The 23,844-nt window shown below is 42.4% G+C and overlaps 1 protein-coding gene across 4 annotated transcripts in view; it reads left to right on the top strand.

The window, feature by feature from the left end:
* Positions 1-23,844, top strand: part of LOC137429644 (kalirin) — a 429,755-nt gene that overhangs the window by 153,907 nt on the left and 252,004 nt on the right. For all 4 annotated transcript variants that reach the window (XM_068119740.2, XM_068119741.2, XM_078779669.1 and 1 more), the window contains exons 8-12: positions 10-141; positions 1,832-1,951; positions 2,217-2,327; positions 12,983-13,105; positions 19,834-20,025. In XM_068119740.2, coding sequence (XP_067975841.2) covers positions 10-141; positions 1,832-1,951; positions 2,217-2,327; positions 12,983-13,105; positions 19,834-20,025 — 678 coding nt within the window. The remainder of the gene's footprint in view (positions 1-9; positions 142-1,831; positions 1,952-2,216; positions 2,328-12,982; positions 13,106-19,833; positions 20,026-23,844) is intronic.

Here is a 23,844-nt window from a genome sequence, read left to right on the forward strand (position 1 = left end):
ACCTTTTAGTTCCAAGCCAAAGTGGATGGATGGTGCAAGGCAAGCAGCGATGGTGACATTCCAGCAGATGTTAATAATCTTGAAGTGGCCATTCTTCATCATCAAGATCTGCAAGACACCATCCAAGAAGCCTACAGCGAGGTGGGCTCTCGGGTGGACAAAGGGGTTGTGGTAGGTGGGCGGCACAGAGGGTTGAGATTAGGCATGCGGAACTTCCAGCCCACAGGCAGGATCCGGTCCACGACATGTTTTGATCCGGCCTGGTCCGCGACAAATATCTGGTGATATTTTGTTGAGTATTTTGTAGCTATTATCACTTCACGAGAAAACAACTTATGAATAGCAACAATACGTATTCTCCCAACATTTACACTCTCGTCAAAAGGAAGCATTCTCTGAAGTCATATTAGGTAGCTTACTTCAAAATTGTTATTAGCAGAGTACCCACCCTGTGGGTGGGTAGAGTTTGCACATTACTTCATGGATAAAGGTATGTCTGTGGTTTGCAAGAAGACTACAGATGTTTGTGTGGTGTGCGTCTAAAAGATCATAGATGGTCTAAAGGTCTAAAAGTGTACGTTGCAATAGTCGTTCGGGTCAAAAGGGTCTAATCTGCAAAGGATGTAAATGTCTAAGGGATCTAAAGGCATCTAAAGTGTCTAAAAATGTCTAAGTAGTCAAAAGGTCTGAAAGTCTAAAGCTCGAAATGGTCAACGATGCAAGATGTCTGAAGTGTCCAAAGGGTCTCAAGGTGTTAAGGTCTAAGGGGTCTAAATGGAGTCTAGGGATAGGGTATGAAGACCCTTTATAAACCATAGACCACTAACAATCTTAAAACCCTGTAAACCCTATAGACCCTGTTAGAACACTAATACCCTAAGACCCCCGAGAAACCGAAGACCCCTAATAGACCCGTTTGACCTTTTATAACCCTAAAACCCCTTACACCCTTATACCTTTTAAACCCTGTAGATCCCTTAGACTCATTTTATCTTTAAGACCCTTTCGACAACTTTAGACCTCTTCACTCCTTAGACCTTTTAGACCCCACAGATCCTTTAGACCTTTATAGCCATTAAGTGTTCAAGTTCCTCCATCACCAACAAAAAATATTTGAGTCCCATGAAAATTGGCTCCCACAATACTGGACACAGGTACGTGGATAACACTTTCGCCATTGTGCATACAGACACGGTAGACCACCTACTTGGGCAACTTGGCCAGATATTCCCCAGCATTAGTTTTACAATTGAAATGGAAAAAGAAAGCAAATTGGCCTTTTTGGATGTTGGAGGTGCACCATAAACCTGATGTCTACCTAAAGACCTCGGTCTACAGGAAACGAACCCACACTAGCAGATTAATGGATTTTAATTCCTGCAACCCAATCTCCCACAGATGCAGTATGGCTGCTTGTCCTTGCTCTATACTTTTTAAATTCTGAGCATCAAGCAAGGAAGCAGCACATACAGCACCATTTTGAGAGTCTTTGTTATGACTCGGACTCTGAGCAGATTCTCCAACCATTACCCCAACGACTCTGGGTAATGAATATGGGAGAGACTGCCAGAGTGTACTGCACACCTATTATAATTTATATCATTCATATTTGTTCCTTTTGCTCTTGTCAACGTTCCTCTTGAGGAAATTTGATGTCTCCTGTTGTGCAGTATAGCTTCTCTGTTCTAGTACTCATCCCAGGTGCTCTGTCATTTACCGACTCGTTTAACCGTGCCCATTGGTGGCATCTGCAGTCCCCTCCAGTTTTCATCCTGTGATGTGTTCTTGATTGCTGGAAAGGTCCCACATTGATGGCTGCCTTTGTCCTCAGACAAGCCGCGAGGGTCGTTGCCTGTTGGACCTACTTGAGCGTCCGCCGAGCCCATCGGGTGGGGAGTGCTTGACGGCCTCGGCAAACTACTCATCAGCAGTGCATCGTGTGTTGGAGCAGGTTATTATTCAGCACCTTTTGGGGAAAATTAATTAGAAGGGAAGTTGTTTTGTTGTCATTTCTAAGTCTCAAATTTGAATGTAGTTTTTTCAGCAAAAATTTTATGGGAGCAAAACAATAATGTTTATTTTCTTGGGTTTTCGTTGGAAATTTGATTATGACAATAAATGTAAAAAAAATCAATTTCTTCTGACATTTCTCACTAATCTATTGGCATAATATACAAATCTTTGTGAGCACGGAAATTGTCCAATTCTTATTTCAGGTGCACACCGTGCTGGAGCGACAACGACAGCTCGAAGCTGTATGGCAAGTGCGCCGCAACCGGCTTCACCAAAGAATGCAGCTTCTGGTCTTCCAGCAAGATGTTTCCCAGGTAAGGGAAGAAATATTGGTGAAATTCAAGCAATTTCTTTTACAGGGTTTGTAGATTTTTTTTATAGCCAGGCCTGACATTCGCCTAGTTAGGGCAGGAATTTGGTCATAGTACCGGCGATACTCGCCTACTCTTTGCGAAGGACACCATTGGATCTTTAAAGTCCACCAACCCATGCTGGCGGGGAAGACTCCCGGTTTAACGTCCATCCGAGGTATGGCACACACATTGATGAATCACCCTGCCTGTGAAACACTGAACTGACAGTTTATAGCTGGGTCGGGATTCAAACCCAGGCTAGACAGTTTAGAGGCGAGTGTGCATATATCTACGCCATCCTGTCAGTCCAGCATTAATATAAAATACAAAGATCAAATGAGTAACTAGGACGGCACTTGGTAGAGAGCATATCTCCGCCAGGCTGAACAATTTACGATTTGTGTCCCAATAGTAGGCCGGATCTACATCCGGACTTGAACCAAAACCGAATTGCCTAGTTCTTTGTCACCTACGCAACTCATAAACCAAATTTTGTCATGATCCGTCCACAACTGTTTGAGATATAATTATTGGTGAAGAATCACTTAGCAATATTTAAAAATTCTCTGATCTGCGTCCGCGTCTTCACCAAAATCGAATCGATTTGTCGAAGTCACACACTAAACCTGTCCACCAAATTTCGGCCGAATCTATCCATAACTTTTTGAGATATCTTGTATAAAATGTAACTGTCACGCCTTTAAATTATTAGCCCCCTTCGGACTTATTCCGAAACGGGGGCATATGGATTTGGTCTTGTCCATCCGTCCGTCCGTTCGTCCGCGACCATATCTCGGTGATGTATACTTGTTCATACTTCGTACTTGGTGATTTTGTTCATATTTGGCACAACGACAATACATGACGGTGTACATATGCATTTCATTTTGTTTCGCGATGCGATCAAAGATGGCCGACTGGTGGCCATTTTAGTTGTAAAAAAAAAAACCTGATGTTGAACGTCTTCAGCCATTTCTTTGAAATGCATTTACCAATCTTGTTCAATCTTGCCACATGGATAATGAATGATGGCTTATATGCTCGTCATTTATTATTTCGAGACCAGATACAATATGGCCGACTGGCAGCCATTTTGTTACTTAAACGTGTCCCCATCCATTTCTCTGACATGCATGGACCGATTTTCTTCAAATTTGGCACAAAGACAATACATGAGTATAAATATGCAGAGGATTTTGTTTTGTTATCCCACCAAAGAAAGTAGATGGGATGGTTTGACGGTCATTTCAGAGAGAGATAGTGAGAGCGTGAGATTTGTCAGGACTGACAGCTTTTAACTCTAACACAAAATTACTAAAACCACGGCGGGGGCTATGACATTTTATGTATTTTTCTTCTTGTTTTCAGTACTTTAGCCTCCTCTACATATGTAGGATAGGGATTGGGATAGATTGGGATTGGGATAGGGATAGGGATTGGAATGTGGTTTAGGGGGCACTTTGTTATCCTCACACTTTTTATAAAAGAAAAAAACGGAGGGACATTGTGATCGGTTCCATCTCTGTCTGTCTGTCTGTACGTCGGTCTCCTCCTCATCAGTTGGGCATAAATTCACCAAACGTGATAGTTATGATCACCACATGGCACGAAGCTGCAAGAGCAGTATCATTTTTGGTACCACCCCTGGGGTGGGGTCAAAATGTCAAATACAAAAAAATGCATTTACGAGCACATTTTAAAACAGTTTTTTAATGAAACATTTTAAATGCATTCGACATTGGGGGACACATGAAATATGTAACGATTTTTTGGGGTTTGACCCCCGGTTCATGCCCTAGTGGGTGGGTCACGTCAAAACGGAAAGAAAATTGAACTCAAAATTTGATATTGGGTCATTCCTGGTAGAACTTTTTGCCATCTTTCAACCTTGCTTTTGGTGGGAAGCGTGGGGATTTGCGATGGCATGCCATTGACTTCACTCTGGTGTGAATGTTTAACTTCATAAACCGAGGACAACTCGGTATGCATGGGCCGACAGTTATGTGATGATGTCATTTCCTCGACATAGTGTAAGATTCAATGACAGTTTGAAATCGCATTGCCAAAAGTGATGACATTGTTATAAAAATAATATGTGCAAAAATTAAAGTTGAATGTCCATGACAACAATACGTTATAATGAAAATTTAATGAACAAAATAAGTTAACCAAGTTCCTCCATCAGCCTTAGATCAATGGAAATAATGAAAAGCATGAGGAATTGAAACACCTACACACATACAATCACACAGCTACACCAAATGTTAAAGTCTGTTCCATTTACATGTTCGCAAACGTTTTGAGATGCATCACATCACATCAGCGCAGCTAATGTGAACAACAAAACCAAAAACTCAGTAAGTTCCTTTCAGACAGAGTGCCATTCATCAGTGGGTTATGCAATGCAGGTGACGTTTATTGTTTGCACGGATCTATCTTTAATGCCCCAAAAGTTGTCAATGTAAACTATTTTGAGCAGAGTGGAATGAAAAACAGGTTGCATTCACAGCTTCAGCCGAATACACATTGGATAAAGATAATTCCTTCTTCCAGCCTCTCCCTGCAGCCTTCTGACTTGGAAAGAGCACCGTTCACTTCCTGCCTTTGTCTCACCTGATTCTTGATCAAACCGCTTTTTTATCGTCATTTAGGTTGAAGTTGCTGATTCTCAAAACGAGGTTTTACCTTTTCTGTCTGCATTTTTTTTGTATACATAGTCAAGATTCGTGGAAGAGCTAGTACTCGTACACCGAACGGATCAGGACGCAACAGGACAAAAGGGACAGCAGAGAGAGGGAAGAAACCCCAACAGCAGAATTGAAGGCCAAGATAGAGGCAGACTTGGACAAACAATGGGGGGCAGGAGAGGATGGATGGGGTGGACAATAATGATACAGAAGGAAACTCTATGGATGGAAAAACTGGAAATTCAGAGGGAGGAGAGATTGGGATGGGGGAGGGTGGGGGTTAACAAGGGTAGAAAACATCATGGTTTTGGATTGGGGATGATCTAAGACAGCTGTCTTGAAGACCTGAAGGGAAGAATGAGATTGAAGAGAATGTGGAAGTTGGCTCCACAGGCAGGAAAAAAAAGAGGAATAAATGAGTGGAGATGAGCCACGATCCTGGATTTAGGTAGCTTCACCAAAAAGGGATTGATGGTGGACCATGTGAGCCCTGCAGGAATATGGGGGGGAAACAAAGCATGGAAAGAACAGAGGGTGCAAGACCAGAAAGGAGGCGGTAGAAGACATAGAGACCACCGACCTATCTGTGATGTTGGAGTGATAGGCACATAGACTCAGTCTTGTGTGTGAGTTTCCAATAATGTTGTAGGCCTTTGTTTCAGTGGTGTCATGCTGTGTAAGATGTGTGGCAAGCGAGCTAGCTGTGCCAAGTTGGAGTACGATGGAGGTTGCCCAGTCGGTGGCTAGCTTTGGAGGCCAACTTAGAAATTGTTTGTTGCTCAAGGAAGATCATGGCTGATAGTGAGACCCAGGAGATTAAATGACTGAATTTCCTCAAGATGATTGTTAAGAAAGTAGATGGGATGGTTTGATGGTCATTTCAGAGAGAGATGGTGAGAGTGTGAGATTTGTCAGGACTTAAAGACTTATTCTGGGTGTTTGACCAGATTTTTGTCAACATCTGAAGAGAGGGAAGAGGCTGCAGCCTTGTCTATCTGAAGAATGAGGGATGTCACGGCAGATGGTGAAGACATCAGCAAATAGATAAAGGGGTTTTTCCAGAGAGTCATAGCGATCGTTGATGAATTGCACACAAAACATCTTGGGCTGAGTTTACAAAAGACGTTAAGAGTTAGACGTGTGTAGAATCACTAATCTTGTGATGATCGATCACCCGTTCAAAGTTAATCGCCATTCACTGAAGATTGATTATCCAGTGCAGATCAAAACCTAATCACAAGTGTTTAACCCTCGGATGCAGTGATTGGGCCTCGGAGGCCTACAAGGTTTTTTTTGTTGAAAAAACTATGCTGTACATTTTTTTTTGGAATGAGCCTCATTTTCACCGACTTTCATGTTGTTACACAAAATTCAGTGACATTAAAAAAAAAATCATTCAGGCTCGTGGGAAAATCTTCATTCTTCACTTATCACACAAAAATCTGACACGAATGCAGGCCTGGGGTCTTCGAGGCCCCGCATAAATATTGTTGTACTACTATGTTATATCATTATTTTCTTGATAGGAGCCTCATTATATGCTCCTATAACTTGGTTATAAATACTTCAGTGACAAAAATATGTAAATTTTAAAACTTTACATGAATACATTAGTGGGGCCTCCGAGGCCCAATGGCTGCATAGGTGTAGGATTTTTGACAGTTGTGGACATATACATTCGAAATAAAAGGATTAGTGAATCATATTTTTGGAGCAAATACTCCTCCATGAGCCTCAACCTTTTAGAGAAAAAAAGTTGAAAAACCAAGAACAAAATTTTTTTTTGCAAAAAAAAGAAGTCATTACTTGTATGGGATTCTTCCAACTAATAGGATCAATGATTCACATTTTCTGAGCAAATACACATCCATGAGTATCGACTTGGATTGAAAAAGGAGATGAAAGAAAAAAAATCTTTAAAAAACCCAAAAAAACCCACGAATACATCGGTTGGGCCTCCGAGGCCCAATGGCTGCATTTATGTAGGATTTTTGATGCATCTCAGAGTTAAATAACAAAGAAATTTCTCCAAGTTGGCAAGAGTGTGTTTAAGGCCTTGTGTTTAAGGATCCTTAGTTTACATGGGATGGTGAATATGGATGTGTTCGGAGTGCTTAACACTATAACCCCCAGCGCGGTCAATTTGACCGCAAGCACATGTTTGGTAGCTGACTATGAGTGTAATTTTTTGGTTCACAGTTTTGATTTTCCTTGACTTTTCTTGATTCTGGGTGTTGAATATTCATACAAAATATTGACCTCCTGACCTCAACCACATTTGAGTTACAGGCTATTATACCTAAAACCGCCACTGCGGTCAATTTGACCGCTAAGGAAATGTATTGCATAACACACATGGGTTCAGCATTGATGAATTGTAATTTGAGATAAGTTATTATCAATTCATGTTTCAATGAGATTTCATCTGTGTGTGCCGAATCTGCTAAGCAGGAAGTGCATGTAAAATTTCCAAAATTTTCATTCGTTCGTTCATTCATTCGATTTCAGACAGTGTGCTGTTTTCACACTATACAGCAAACATGTCACGGTGGCCAGGGCTCACGGACAAAGATATGGCAGAAGAAGATAGGAATAGGGCAGTTCACCGACGTGCATTGAGAATCTTCGAGGATAGATGCATGTGGCAATTTTTTTTTTTTTTTTTTCAAATTTTCCCGCTCTAGCAGGGAAAATGGCCTTAAAATGCCTGTTGTTTGTTGTTGTTGTTGTGCATACTGCCCCAGTGTTTGTCTGCACAGCACTACTATTTACCTGAACCTTTTTGCGTTCCACGGCAGGGTTACCTTAAGTCCGAAGCGGGCAACAAAGTCGAATGTTAACACAGTTGTGCTTGCTTAACTACTTTCTACAATGACTTGCAAATAACAACTTGCATTATTAGGCGTGGCCTCTCAAAATATTTTGTACTCAAACTTTTTAATTCCTCACTGCACAGGCCTCCAGTTTAAATTAATTTTTATTTGTGAATTTCTAGCATCACTGTCTCTCTAAACGATGGTCTTACAATCATTCAATTTGCACCTTTACCCTTTCTGCAGCAAGATGGTAATTATTTTCTGCTCACTATTTCAGGACATTCTTGATATCTTCCAGCCATCTTTCTCGTGTTTCAGATTCACTTATATCTGGATTGTATATATGAATGGGATCATTCTTTTTAATCTGCGTGATTTGAGGCTCGTGTGGTCAGAGCTCGATTGCAAATGCTAAAGCCGCCAGTAAGCCGTCGACATAGGGTGGACTAGAACAGGCAGATATGGGACATGCAGGTAAAGCAGCATGAAATTGCCAGTTCCTGTCTTTTCTGCAGGAATTAAAAGCGAATGCTGAGGCCTCATCATTTAAGGAATTTTGTGCAACTCTTCAAAGGTGTATTTTTCTTCTTCCATATGCAGCACATGTCTTTGAGTAGCATAATTTCTGGGAGTGCAGCTCGTCACTTCTTCTTCATTAATTTGCAGCACAAGGCCACTGGTGCAATGCCATCTGCTGATCAGGGGCAGGAATTTGGAATCGTTTAATTGTGCCAGTGATAGCTCACCTACTCTTCGTGAAGGACGCCATGGGATATTTAACGTGCACCAACGAATGCTGGCAGACGGGACGCCCACTTGATGCCCATCCGAGGGATGGCACACCTATTGATGAATCACCGCTCAAAGGTGTACATGTTAATCGTTGCCTACACCTTACCTAAACCAGATCTGTCTGTCATTTACACACCTTGTATTTACCCAAAAGCAAGATTGCTTTAAACGTCACAGGAATAGTGCGTAGTTTTTTGTACGATGATGACCGTGTACCCGTTGTTTCAGTAACCTTTGTGTGTTGTCTTTTTGGAGTTACAGTAACATGTCAGCTGTGCAGCTGACGCAGGTGTGGTAGCGCGTGCGCTTGCACGCCTTCTTGCTGAGTTACTCCCTCGATCCACTTTGGCGAACACGTGGTCCCTCAACCAACATCTCTTTCCGGTTTCATCTGTCAACATTTATCTTTGCGGTTCACGGTGTTTGCTAGTGTGCAGGGGTTACCATGGTGCCAAATACACCATGCGTGTTGATGTTTGAGACGTGCATGTCCTCGGCCTCTCCAAAGCCTTATCGTTGGCAGATGTACAACTTGAATTAACCGTTGGCTTTGGAGCAGATGTCCGGCCTTAAGTGGTCCATTTCATTGGCACGTTTGACCTCCCTTCTTCTTTGAAACATTTAATTGTGGATATGGAAATAGGATGCAGGGTCTGGATGCTTCTATTCACTTGGGAAGGGAGATCAATGCTCTGCTAATTTTGAACCACAATCTTTACAGAAGGATTTATTGATTAGCAATTTAATTTGGATGCATAAAGGTTACATTTTTGTTGTTTGCAGTTAGGCATTGATTCGTTGTATCGATTACTTTTTTATTTGTAAGTATGAGGCTGTTTTCGATTAGCTGAAAAGTGCATTTCTTGACTAAGTCGCTTCCTATTGCTGCCAATTTGTTCCAGAGGATGCACACATCTTCATAGATGTGATACTCCTTATCAACTCGTATTGTTAATGACGTTATAATCCTTCTTCTTCTTCTTTCGTATGCATGCAGCACGTGTCTGCGGGTAGCGTTATTTGCTGGGGATGCAGCTGTGCCGTTGATGCAGTGCCCCTTGAAGGTTAAAGGAATTGGAATTTTTTTCATGGTGCCGGCGATAGCTCATCTATTCTTCAAGAACAGTAGGACACTGTGTAATCTGTAACGTCCACCGAATAATGTTTTTTTTTGTTGTTGTTGTTTACAAGATCGAGGCTAGCCTAGTGTTGGCTTAGCGGTTAGGGTGCCGTCTTGGGATCCCAGGATCCTGGGTTCGAATCCCGGTCGATCGCTGAATTAACGCCAGGGGGGTTGACTCAGCCTGTCATCCTTCCGAGGTCGGCAAATTGAGTACCAGCTTGCTGGGATGAATGATCCCGGTGTGTACCCCGATTTAGAATAGGTACACCGTATCCCTGCGCATCGTAAGAGCGTGACCAAAGGTTGGCGTCAGGAAGGGCATCCGGCCATAAAAAAAACATTGCCTCAAACAAGGAACCATGATTGTCATGGGGCCTGCAAGGCTAACCCTCGCTCTAGCGGGGAAAATGGACTTAAACCGATCATTCATACAAGATCGAGGCTCGTGTGAGAGCTAACATTGATCACGAAAAAGGACAAACGGACACACAAAACATACAATAAAGGGAGCGGGAGACAAGATGGGGAAAGACAGGGAAGCACACAAGTACAACAGCAGAGAACAGGGACAACGGAAGATCTGTGGGAGGGAGAGGGCTTGGGGGGATTAGGCATGGGATGAGGGAGGAGGAGGAGGTATAAAACACATGGACACTGCTAGGACTTCCAGGAAACAAATCGGTCTTTCCAAAAAGTGTATCTGGGGTGAATTAATGGGGGTAGAAAAGATCAAGGTTTTCAATGGGGTAAGATAAGAGCTGGTGGTAAACAGCTGTTTTAAAGACCTGGATGGAGGAGTGGGATTGAAGTTGAGAGATGGGTTGGGATTGAAGTTTAGTTGAGTGAGTTAATTGAAGTCGAGTGGGATTGAAGTTGAGAGTTGAGTTGTGGAGAGATGGGATGCCCAGTTTATCATCAATCTGAGAAGCGTCACACATATTGATGTTTCAGCCTGCGTGCAAATCACCAGGGTGGGATTCAAACCCAAGCTAAACAGCTCAGAGGTGAGTGTCGATGTTATATCCACACTCAAACAACACCGTCCTGTGCCCTGTCTGCACTGCATAAGTAAGGCGGTTTTATGCTACGTTCACAGAGAGACGTTACTTGGAACTAAATCCAGAGTTTTGGGAACTGAGGTAAATGTGAACAAAGGTTATTATTCAAAAGCTTCAAATTATTCAATTTTTCTAAGACCTAAATATTTCCGTGTGAACATGGCATATCTGGAGCTCTGGGGGTGCTGTTTTTGGGAACCATCTCATGATGCCAACAAGTGTAGTTACCTCCGCCACCGAAGGTAGATGCAGGTTATGTTTTCACCCCTGTCTGTTTGTCTGTCTGTGAACAGGATATATGAAAATAGTTGTGGACGGATTCGGACGAAACTTGCTGGAGAGGTCGAGTATGTGACAAAGACGAAATTATTAGGTTTTGCTGAAGATTCAAATCCTGATCCAGATCCGGATCAGATAATTTTTTGAGCGATTCTTCACCATTGAGTGATCGGGCTAAAACCGATACATAGCACAATATCTCAAAAAGTTATGTACGGATTTGGCCGAAACTTCTTGGACAGGTTGGGTGTGTGACAGGGACTAAACGATTCGATTTTGGTGAAGATCTGAGTATGGATTCAGATACGAGAATTATTTAATTTTTAAGTGATTCTTCACCAGTGAGAGATCGGGTGAAAATCGATATATAACATGGTATCTTAAAAAAAGTTATGGACAAGTTATAACTAAACTTGAGGGATGAGTTGGGTAGGTGACAAGAACAAGCCGATTCGATTTTGGTTCAGGTCCGAATCCAGATCCGGCCTATCATTGGGACCCAAAACAAACTGTTCAGGCTGGCGGAGGTATGCGCTCTACCAAGTGCCGTTCTACTTTGCTTCCTGCTATCTAAGTTATCTGAAATATTTTCAGGTTGTATCAGCACCTACAGGCGTACACTGTTATCATTTCCTCCATGGCTTGATCACCATGATTATTTTACATCATGAACACTAAATAAATAAATTTCTTTCGATGATAATTTGTAGCAATTTCTTGGAATTCCATTTTATTTGGCTTCAAGCATATCCACTGAATTGCAGAACCTTTAATTATTTAATGCAACTTGCTTCTCCGGGTTAAATACATCTTTGATTCATTATCCGGCTTTTCATAATCCTTTGTTCTTTCCTTTGTTTTCTCCCTGTTGCCTTTGCACGCAATCGAATACGTACTTGTAGTTCGGCAAAGTTGCATTTCAGGAATATCGCCTCTACACATGTTTGTCTTGTTGCCATGATTGTACTTTCATAACAAGCATAATCCTCCTACTTTCATCGATTTTGGCAAAATGCTTTTGTGGCGACGCGAAGCGGGAATGTGTGACGTCGAATGTAAGTTTACCTACCGTGGTCTGGATTCTGATGCCGAGGGGAGTCTCAGGAATTGAGGTTGCCTCGTTTCCACTCACCCAGAACTAGGCTCTGTTTGACATGCCACTGTTTCCACACTCCCCACCCTGGGGTCTTTGCGTAGTCACACCCCAGGGCGCAACTCTTCATGACTTTTTCTCTGCAGCTTCTAAACAGTTCGTTTGCACCGTGTTGACGGAAGCAGACCTTTGGTGCAGCCTTCCATGTCTGAGGTCCAGTTCTCGCGCGTGTTTGAGTTTCTGATTTATAATTTTTGGCCTATGTAGAGGTCTGTTTAAAGCATACTTTGAAGCATCATAATTCACTGCCAGCATATGGCCGACATGTGTTTCTGTTTTTTTAACATGAAGAAAAGAAAGGAAGCTTTGTGACATCATGTGTAATATAACCTTGCATGTGGAGTGCTTTATGCTTGAAGCTATCCAGGCATTTCACATCCAGCAGAGGCTGATCAGAGGATGGCCCTTTAGTTGTTTCCATAGAGGGTAAACACTGTTCAGCAGTTTTGAACTTCAAAAATAATCCTCTTGAGCTACTTTCCATTGTCCGTGCTTTCACGCATTACAGCTTCACTGTGCCTTGGAAGGAAACTCGTTCTGTTTTCGGAAGCTATCCCCCCACTTCCCCACCTTCAGGCAAAGCAAGAAAATATGTATAAGTTGGTCTCGTTACCCGTATCGATAACCCGAGCAATGTGTCATCTTTGCCTTTGTCGAACTCCAACAACTTCTGAGCCGTCTGTAACTCGACCTCACGTGCCTCGACAGGTTCTTGAGTGGATTGACACGCATGGCGAGACATTCTTGAGCAAGCACACTGGTGTGGGCAAGTCACTGAATCGTGCCCGTGCCTTGCAAAAACGTCACAAAGATTTTGAGGAGGTTGCTCAGGTACGTGTTGTGGTGTGGTACTTGGCAAACTCCGGTGCGTGTCTCAGGTACTTGGTAAACTCTGGTATGTCTTGTACCTTGGTGAATAATGCCCACATGACAACAGTCTTATAAGTGATTAATATGACCCTCCTCCTCTAAATATTATCCCTTTGGACATACCGTTGGGGCATCCCTGCCTCTTCCTGGATTTATTGAATCCCATTGCCTCTATTTTTTTCCTTTAACCCCGCTATTGCTGTTCTCTCCCTCTCCCTCTCCCTCTCCCCCTCCCTCTCCCTCTCCCCCCCCCCCTCTCTCTCTCCCTCTCTCTCTCTCTCTCTCTCTCTCTCTCTCTCTCTCTACTGTTCCTTTTGTTCCTTTGCGTTAATCCGCTCAGGCAGCTAAATGCTCTTCAGGTACTCTATTCTCTTTATCTGCCAAATTTCCGCATGTCATGGTTTCTACACCAGCTTTGACTTTTTATCAATTAAATTGATCGGATTACTTGGGACTTTGGTTGCCATCCTATGGTCGATTTTTCCTTCACTCTTCCAATCCTTTATTGACGAGGACTTTTTGGAAGATAATTTTAAATTAAGTTAAATGAAGTTTTAAATGTAGCTTAAATGGACATCAAGTTAAAATGGCATTATTTTGGCATCTGCCTGATTTGTAGGCTCACTTAAAAGGTAGAGGCTCTTGGTGTGTGTGCGTGTGTGTGCATGTGTGCAGATCATCTTCAATATAGCACGCTCCTGCAGGATCTAGTTTAATATAGCGCCACCATGCGGCTTGAGGTCCAGTTAGACAAAGTTATGTAACGTATCCATAACATGTTGATATACAACTTACCGATAAGTCGATTTTGTACCTTAAATGTTGATTCATTCCAAGTTGGGCGTCTCTCTTCCTGATTCCTGAGTGTGTGTTTGCGCATACCAGCTGTCGTTTGAGGTGGCTGGCCTTGCGTGCATCTTGAGCTGGCTATTCAAGGCCGTGGTTTCGCTGCAAGGCCTATACCTGCTGAACTAGCGCATCCTTTTGGCTTTAGGCACATTTTAACAACATAGGAGGATCTGTCTCTCGTTTGTCTAATTTAATCATAAGCTGATTTTTTCCCCCCCTTGAACTTGCATTATGTCCAAGTTAGCTGCACTCGTACCTAAAGGTATGTTTGTGTGTACCTCCTATTTAATCTACCTCGTTCATTGTGTTGCATTTCATAAATTACACAAACGTATGCAGCTTTGCACAACGATGAAGTGGGGTTGTAAATTTTGCATTTAAAGTTCATCTGCTAATTATTTTAAAAAGTCATTTTAATCTATACACTGGGGCCTTATTGTGTGAAAGGGGTCTCCTTGACAAATATCCTGGTGAGGCTTTGTCTCGTTTTTATCGTATTGTTGCTTTCTCCACTCTCGCTTTGGCTTCCATTTTGTCATTTGTTCTCCCATTTTGTCATTTGTTCTCCCATTTTGTCATTTGTTCTCCCATTTTGTCATTTGTTCTCCTATTTTGTCATTTGTTCTCCCATTTTGTTAGTTGTTCTCCCATTTTGTCATTTGTTCTCCCATTTTGGCATTTGTTCTCCCATTTTGTCATTTGTTCTCCCATTTTGTCATTTGTTCTCCCATTTTGTCATTTGTTCTCCCATTTTGTCATTTGTTCTCCCATTTTGTCATTTGTTCTCCCATTTTGTCATTTGTTCTCCCATTTTGTCATTTATTCTCCCATTTTGTCATTTGTTCTCCCATTTTGTCATTTGTTCTCCCATTTTGTCATTTGTTCTCCTTTCGACATCATCCCCTCGTAGTAATGGGCCAGCTAAGTTTTATTTGAAATCCGATACCGACATGGTTATTCTCCTGCGACTAGCTCGGCTTCTGGAAGATTATATAACTAAGTTCTTAACACCGGTTCATTCCGGCCAGATTTATCCATAAAAGCTCTGGGATGTCGTCCAGAGTTCTCAACGTAACACACTACACCACAATACTCACATGACTCTCATGACTTTGTTTACAGTAAGTACGTTGATGTTAAACTAAGTTAACGACATATTTTAACTTATCTGTGTGTTTTATTTTCAAATACGCAGTGATGAACATGTTGTGTTGAAGAGGTAGTCCAATCAATATGGCATAATTTTGTTTTTACAGAAATGATTTGATTAGGTTCTGTACAAATTTATCTTTTAGAATCGCTATATTTTTCTATATTTTAGAAATTTTAGAAATTTAGCTATATTTTAGAATCGTGGTTTTGTTGTTGTATTAAATAAACTCAATATATCTTTAGTTTAAGTCCAGTACTTGAGCTGCAGGAAGGAGCAGAAACCGAGTAAAAGTGTGCACAACCAATGGTAGTTGTGCATGGTAAAAGTATGCACAACCAATGGTAGTTGTGCATGGTAAAAGTACGCACAACCAATGGTAGTTGTGCATGGTAAAAGTATGCACAACCAATGGTAGTTGTGCATGGTAAAAGTATGCACAACCAATGGTAGTTGTGCATGGTAAAAGTATGCACAACCAATGGTAGTTGTGCATGGTAAAAGTACGCACAACCAATGGTAGTTGTGCATGGTAAAAGTACGCACAACCAATGGTAGTTGTGCATGGTAAAAGTACGCACAACCAATGGTAGTTGTGCATGGTAAAAGTACGCACAACCAATGGTAGTTGTGCATGGTAAAAGTACGCACAACCAATGGTAGTTGTGCATGGTAAAAGTACGCACAACCAATGGTAGTTGTGCATGGTAAAAGTACGCACAACCAATGGTAGTTGTGCATGGTAAAAGTATGCACAACCAATGGTAGTTGTGCATGGTAAAAGTACGCACAACCAATGGTAGTTGTGCATGGTAAAAGTACGCACAACCAATGGTAGTTGTGCATGGTAAAAGTACGCACAACCAATGATAGTTGTGCATGGTAAAAGTATGCACAACCAATGATAGTTGTGCATGGTAAAAGTATGCACAACCAATGATAGTTGTGCATGGTAAAAGTATGCACAACCAATGGTAGTTGTGCATGGTAAAAGTACGCACAACCAATGGTAGTTGTGCATGGTAAAAGTACGCACAACCAATGGTAGTTGTGCATGGTAAAAGTATGCACAACCAATCGTAGTTCTGCATGGTAAAAGTATGCACAAGCAATCGTAGTTGTGCATGGTAAAAGTATGCACAACCAATGGTAGTTGTGCATGGTAAAAGTACGCACAACCAATGTTAGTTGTGCATGGTAAAAGTATGCACAACCAATCGTAGTTCTGCATGGTAAAAGTATGCACAAGCAATCGTAGTTGTGCATGGTAAAAGTATGCACAACCAATGGTCGTTGTGCATGGTAAAAGTACGCACAACCAATGTTAGTTGTGCATGGTAAAAGTACGCACAACCAATGGTAGTTGTGCATGGTAAAAGAACGCACAACCAATGGTAGTTGTGCATGGTAAAAGTATGCACAACCAATGGTAGTTGTGCATGGTAAAAGTACGCACAACCAATGGTAGTTGTGCATGGTAAAAGTATGCACAACTGGTTCTCTGTTGCATGGGGGCAATAAAACTCAATCATAAAGCTCAATCTCCCTGCTCTAAACATAAAGGGATCTTTAGTTTTCAGATAAACCAAAATAGAAGGTAAAACTATTTCGTTTGATTAAAACCCAGCTGGCTCACACACGACCTTCCAACAAAGTACCACCATCCCGGTAAAACCTTCATGGAAACATTTATAGTCGTGAATGAAATTGCACATGGCATTTGTAAGATCGGTGAGAATAACTGTAATAGTGATTTTCTCAAATTCAGATATGTTCGACAGCAGAACAACAAAAAAAGAATAAACAAGAACGGCACTGGGTAGAACGTATACCTCCGCCAGACTGAACAGTTTATGTTTTGTAATCCACTGATAGGCTGAATTAGCCTAAGGACCTGAACCAAAATGTAATCGGCTTTTTCTGTCAACTACACATCTCATTCACCAAGATTTGGCATAATTCCTCGACAACTTTTTGAAATATCATGCTATATGTCGTTTTTTGGCCCGATCTCTCGATGGTGAAGAATCGCGGAAGAATTTGTATATCCTGCTCACAGATATCCTGCTCACAGTCAAACATAACCTCTGCCCACCTTCGGTGGTGGAGATCATTATGAATCTTCGTGGATGTAATGTAATGCTGAAGCAAAAATTCAGGGCGAACAAGTAAAAATGGCTTCTTTTTTTTTCTTTTCTTTTTTGTATACTGAATCGAGGCTCGTGAAAGAGCTAACATTTATTTCACAAACAAATCAACCAGCCAAACAAAATATACAAAAAGAGGGAGTGGAAGACAAGATGGGGAGAGAAGGGGAAGCACACAACCACAACATTTGAGAGCAGGGAGAGGGCTTGGGGGCAGGAGGCGTGGGAAGGGGGGGGGGGGGGGCGTGGGAGAAGTATAAAACACAAGGGGACCGAAATTAGCGGGGGTAGAAAAGATCAAGGTTTTGGATGGAGGAGGATAAGAGATGGTGGTGAACAGCTGTTTTAAAGACCTGGAGGGTGGAGTGGGATTGAAGAGAGTGAGGGAGTTTGTTCCAGAGGCGGGAGAAAAGAGGAATGAAGGAGTGAAGGTGAGCAGAAAGTCTTGATTTTGGCAGTTTAACCATAAGAGGGTTGCAGGCAGATCTTGTGCGACCTGTAGGAATATTTGGGGGACAGAGCCCAGAGAGGGCTGGGGGGGCAAGGCCAGAGAGGAGTCGGTAGAAGACGGAAAGACCACCAACCTGCCTGCGGTGAGTGAGTGAAAGGCCCTTGGAGTTGGCTTCATCGCGGGAGATTCCAATGATTCTGAACGCTTTGGTTTCAACAGCGTGAAGACGGGCTAGGTGTGAGGCAGGAGCACCAGACCAGAGGGGAGAGCAGTATTCCATAGAGCTGCGGATGAAAGCCTTGTATGTGGTGAGGAGCTCAGGTGTGCCAAGGAAGGACTTCGCACGACGGAGGATGCCCAGTCGGCGACTGGCTTTGGAGGCCAGATTTGAAATGTGGTTTTCCCAGGAAAGATCATGGCAAATAGTGAGACCCAAAAGCTTGAGTGACAGAACTTCTTGGAGAGGATTATTCAGAAAGTGGATGGGAGGGTTTTCCAGTCGGTCTTTTCGGAGAGACATCGTAAGAGTGTGAGATTTATCAGGATTGAAAGACATGTTCCATTTGTTTGCCCAGTCTGTGATTTTGTCCAGGTCTGCAGAGAGTGAGGAGGCTGCAGACTGCCGATCTGAGGGATGAGGAATGGAGCGACAGAGAGTAGAGTCGTCAGCAAAGAGATAGAGAGGATTTTCAAGAGAGTCAGAGAGATCATTGATGAAGACCAGAAAAAGCACAGGGCCCAGAACACTACCTTGGGGAACTCCAGCCTGAACAGGAAGAGGAGATGAGAGAAACCCATTCAGGGCCACACGTTGACTACGACCAGAGAGGAAGTCCGCCAGCCATGCGTGGAGATTTCCATGGATACCAAAGGAGGAGAGTTTGGTGAGCAGAGCAGGGTGCCAGACCGTATCGAAGGCACGTGAAATGTCAAGGGAGACGGCTCTAATTTCCTGTTTGGCGTTGAGGACCTCCATCCATTGTTGAGAAAGCAGAAGCAGCATGTCCAGAGTAGAGTGACCAGGTCTGAAACCAAATTGATGATCAGAGATCAAGCCATTGGAGAAGAGGAAAGATTTCATATCTGAAGCAATGATGGAATCCATGACTTTGCTGATAATTGGGAGAAGGCTGATTGGTCTGTAGTTGCTGGGATCTGTTTTTGCACCTTTTTTGTGCAAAGCGGTGATGTTGGCTGATTTCCAAGCAGATGGCAGATGACCTTGAGCAAAGGAGAGGGTGAAGAGAACAGAAAGAGGGAGTGAAAGAGCGGAAGCACATGATTTTAGGACCCGTGGGCTGATGCCGTCAGGACCAGTTGCAGAATCAGAGTCGAGGGTTGACAGAAACTTTTCCACCATGTCAGGAGGAAAGGACACAGAGTCCAGGAGCAGCTGGGTACGACTGGGTATGGTGGGTACAGAGAGGGATGGGTTTGGGACACAAGATTTAGAGGCAAACACAGAGTTGAGGCATTCAGCTTTTTCACGTGCGGAGTCAGCCGTTAAGCCGTTTGAGGTGAGGGAGGGGATGGAGGGGGAACAAACACCAGAAACAGATTTGACCAGACGCCACCAGGATTTGGAAGAGGGAGACAGATAAGAGAGTTCGGTCTTGAGAACGGTGAGATATTGTTTCCTGGCTCTCCTGAGGGTGGACACACACTTGTTTCGGGCTTTGTGAAAGGAAATGAGATTTCCTTCCGTTGGATTTGCTTTCCTTAAGGTTTTTGTTATTTAATTTCATTTTTAAAATAGCTTTTTCTCAACGTTGTCTCCAGCCCATCGGACAATTTGTATATGTCAAATAAGTGGCTGAAATAATTTAGGAATGTACTTAATCGTACATTGTCCAACACCAGGAACATGTCGTGATGAAATGATTTTATATCGCCAGCAAAGGCAAAATGGCATCTGGTAATATTTGGCACCACATCATCCAAGGGTTTTTATTTTTTAAGATCGTTCTTTAAACTGGTAGTAACTCATTTTTATTGTTTTCTGACAAAAGACATATCGTAATGTCCCTGCAATATTCCCTTCCTGTCTTCTGTTTTCATTACATTTCTCTCCTTGATCTATACGTTGTGCCAGAACACTTACGTGAATGCAGAGAAGCTTCTGGAGGCTGCGGAGCAGCTGGCACAGAGTGGAGAGTGCGAACCCGAGGAGGTGTACCAGGCAGCACATCAACTTGAGGAGCGAGTGCAGGACTTTGTGCAGCGGGTTGGGCAGAGGAAGCGCTTACTCGACCTCTCCGTGTCCTTCCACATGCGCATCGTTGAGGTGCCATTCACTTTCATTGTTATTACTTGTAAAATCGAAGATTAGTTTTGTGAGTCGTGTGCGTTATTCTGTCTGTTTGTCTGTCTGTTTGTCTGTCAATCGCCTACAGGTCACCATTTTAAACTGATCTTCACGAAACTTCGCCAGATGGTAGAGTTGGTCATATGGAAGAAGCCTATTGATTTTGAGGTCAAAAGCCAACTTGAGGTCAAATTTCTAAAATTGTCATTTTTCATCCGATTGACTTGAAAGTTGAACAACATTTGCATATTGAGACACTACATTTGGAAACCAACTATTTCTGTGGTCAAAAGGTCAAAAATCAACTAAAGGGCAAACTCCTAAAATCATCAATTTTCATCCGATTAACCTGAAAGTTAAAGAGCAATTACAAAGTGCATCAAGGAATTGGAAAAAAACAACAACCATTTTTGGGGTCAAAAGGTTAAAGGTCAACTCAAGGTCAAACTTCTAGAATCATCAATTTTCATCTGAAAAATCATCACTTTTCATCCTATTAACTTAGATATTAAACAGCAATTACATAGTGCATCACTGAATTAGGAAAACCAACTATTTTTGAAGGCAAAAGGTCAAAGCTCAACTCAAGGTCAAACTTCTAGAATCATCAATTTTCATCTGGAAAATCATCTCTTTTCATCCTATTAACTTGAATATGAAACAGCAATTACATAGTGCATCACTGAATTAGGAAAACCAACTATTTTTGAGGGCAAAAGGTCACTCAAGGTCAAACTTCTAAAATCATCAATTCTCATCTGAAAAATCATCTCTTTTCATCCTATTAACTTGAATATTAAACAGCAATTACAAAGTGCATCACTGAATTGGGAAACCAACTATTTATGAGGGCCAAAGGTCAAATGTCAACTCAAGGTCAAACTTCTAATATGATCAATTTTCATCTGAATAACAACTTTTATTTTGGGGTGGAGGGGTGGATTTTGCAAGTATCTTGCTCTGCATGACGTCTTCTTGTTTTTGTTCATATTTTATTTAATTGAATGGCGGTGTGTGTGTGTGTGTGTGTGTGTGTGTGTGTGTGTGTGTGTGTGTGTGTGTGTGTGTGTGTGTGTGCGTGCAAACGGTCTTTTCTTTTGTTTGTACAGTAGCAAGCGTCGAGTCTGGTAACTGTCTTTTTGGTTATTTTTTATATGCCATCCAAATAATTATTTATGAAGCAGCTTGACCTCCTTGGCACAGCACTTCAGATTTCCCTATGCAGTGCCCCCTGCTATCAGTCAATCAGATGCTCCTTTTAAATCCAAACCCTCTGTGCAATGCATGGATCTTACATCCAATGATTTTGCAACAAATCATTTTCATCACTGCCAGGTCATTTACAGTCACGTGAAAAAGTAAGAACACCCCATGTAAAGTTTTGACTTTTTCAACATATTTCAACATACAGCTATTTGATCTTCATTTCAACAATATTGAGAGATAAAGGTGATATAATATAACAAATATCATGAAACATTTACATTTTGTAGTCCATTGTATAATTTAAATAAACATAAATGCAAATTTCGCATGTGGAAAAAGTAAGTACACCCTTGGCTCCAATAGGTGGTATTGCCCCCTTTGGCAGAAACAACCTCAAGTAGGTGTTTCTTATAACTGTCTACCAGTCTCTGACATTGACTGGGAGAAATTTTTGCCCACTCCTCCATGCAGAATTATTTCAGCTGTGCGATGTTTGAGGGGTTTCTTGCATGCACAGCTCGTTTCAAATCCCCCCACAACATCTCGATAGGATTTAGATCCGGGCTTTGACTTAGCCATTCCAGAACCCTCCATTTCTTTCTTTTCAGCCATTCCTTGGTGGATTTACTGGTATGTTTAGGGTCATTGTCATGTTGCAAGGTCAACCTTCGGTTGAGCTTCAACTTTCCGACAGATGGCCTCACATTATCCTCAAGCACCCTCTGGTACAATGAAGAATTCATAGTAGATTCTATGATTGTGAGCTGCCCAGGCCCTGATGCAGCAAAGCTGCCCCAAACCATAATATTTCCAACACCATGCTTTACAGTTGGTATCAGGTTCTTGTGGTCAAATGCTGTCTTTGGTTTTTGCCAAACATGTCTTCTGGTACTGTGGCCAAATAGCTCTACTCATCTGTCCAGAGCACATTGTTCCAGAAGTACTGGTCTTTGCCTCGGTGTTCATTGGCAAACTTTAGTCTTGCCCTGATGTTCTTTCTGGACAGCAAAGGTTTCCTCCTGGCACACCTCCCATGTAGATCAAATTTGTGCAGCCTCTTTCTAATGGTAGACTCGTGCACTTTGACATCAACAGTGGCAAGAGCTACCTGTAGGTCCCGTGATGACATTCTGGGGTTCTTAGAGACTTCTTTCAGCATCTTGCGGTCTGCTCTTTGGCTGAACTTGCTGGGGCGGCCTGGCCTGAACAAGTTGGCAGTTGTTTGGAATCTTCTCCACTTGTAGATGATCTTCCGGACAGTCGAATGATTGATTTCAAATTGTTTGGAGATCTTTTAAAATCCCTTCCCAGACTCGTAGGCATCTATAACTGTTACGTGCTCCTCCCCAAACCCCAGTCACGGTGTACCTCCGTGCCCCGAAAGGAGTCACGGCAGAAAGATGTGTTATTCTGTGTGCCAAAGACCAATGGTGAAACCACACCAATTGTTACCAACAAACAAGTATTGTATTAAGGTCACACAAGAATAACAGCACAAGAACAATATTAATCAATTGCACAACTAATATATCATTCCTATGATGGTACCATCAGTTTCGTACAATATAACTCACTGTGCTCCAAGTGAACGAAAAGAACATTCCCAAAGTCTCTGTCCCGGCATCAAGCCAAAGTCGATCCACGCTCCGGTGATCGGAAGAACGATGTCGTATCGAGACCAGAATCCCATTTGGCTGACAGTCACGCTGCCAAAGATGCGCAAAGGTGCCCTCAAGAGGCGACTGGGAAATCACACCTTCGGGTATGAACGTTCAACGGCTCCCAAACGGCGAACCGCAAATTCTCAATCGAAATCCACGTTACACACGCAAACCAGGCTAACGGCTGGATGCGGTGAAATGGTTGGAGCGAGGTGAAAAGTCTGGAGCGATGCGAAATCGGGAGCGAGGCAAAATGGCCGCTGGGCCCGTACTGAAGGCGTACCTGCACTCCAACGAATCTCTTCGGAATCAACTGCAAAACCTGTCACGCAGGTTTATCTGTCACAGCGATAACCACTCTGTCACAGCAATCCCTTTCCCAGGAAACCCAAAGTTCGCTCGTGACCCCCGTTCGCCAGCGTTTGCTCAAGACCTCAAAGCAGCTCGGCTTCTTCTCGACCTCACTTGCTCCACTTCTTCTTCCTCCTCTTCTCTCTCGATCCCGTTTCCGGTTTCTTTTAAATCATTAATTTTTTACCTTTTGCAAACAGTTATCTCCATTTCACTTAAACGATAACAATAACAGTACATGGAACCAAAAGTGCTTACAGTGGATGAAAACCACAACGACGGAAGTGACGAATACGTAACAATAACCTTCTTTCTGAAGGCCTCAGAGAGCTCTTTTGATCGAGGCATGGTGACGCCGCACACTTCAACAACAAAGAGCAATCCAAACTAAATGTCTGAGGTTTAAATAAGACAGGTTCCTCCAAGATCCTCTCTAACGATCTAATCATTTGCACCTGAGCTGGTGCACCTGATTCTAATTTTAGGTATTTGAAGTAGTGATAAATGTAGGGGTGTACTTAATTTTTCCACATGCGAAATTTGCATTTATGTTTATTTAAATTATACAATGGACGACAAA

The sequence above is a fragment of the Myxine glutinosa genome, chromosome 6, assembly GCF_964187855.1.
Source record: "Myxine glutinosa chromosome 6, kmMyxGlut1.1, whole genome shotgun sequence".
NCBI classification, from domain to species: Eukaryota; Metazoa; Chordata; class Myxini; order Myxiniformes; family Myxinidae; genus Myxine; species Myxine glutinosa.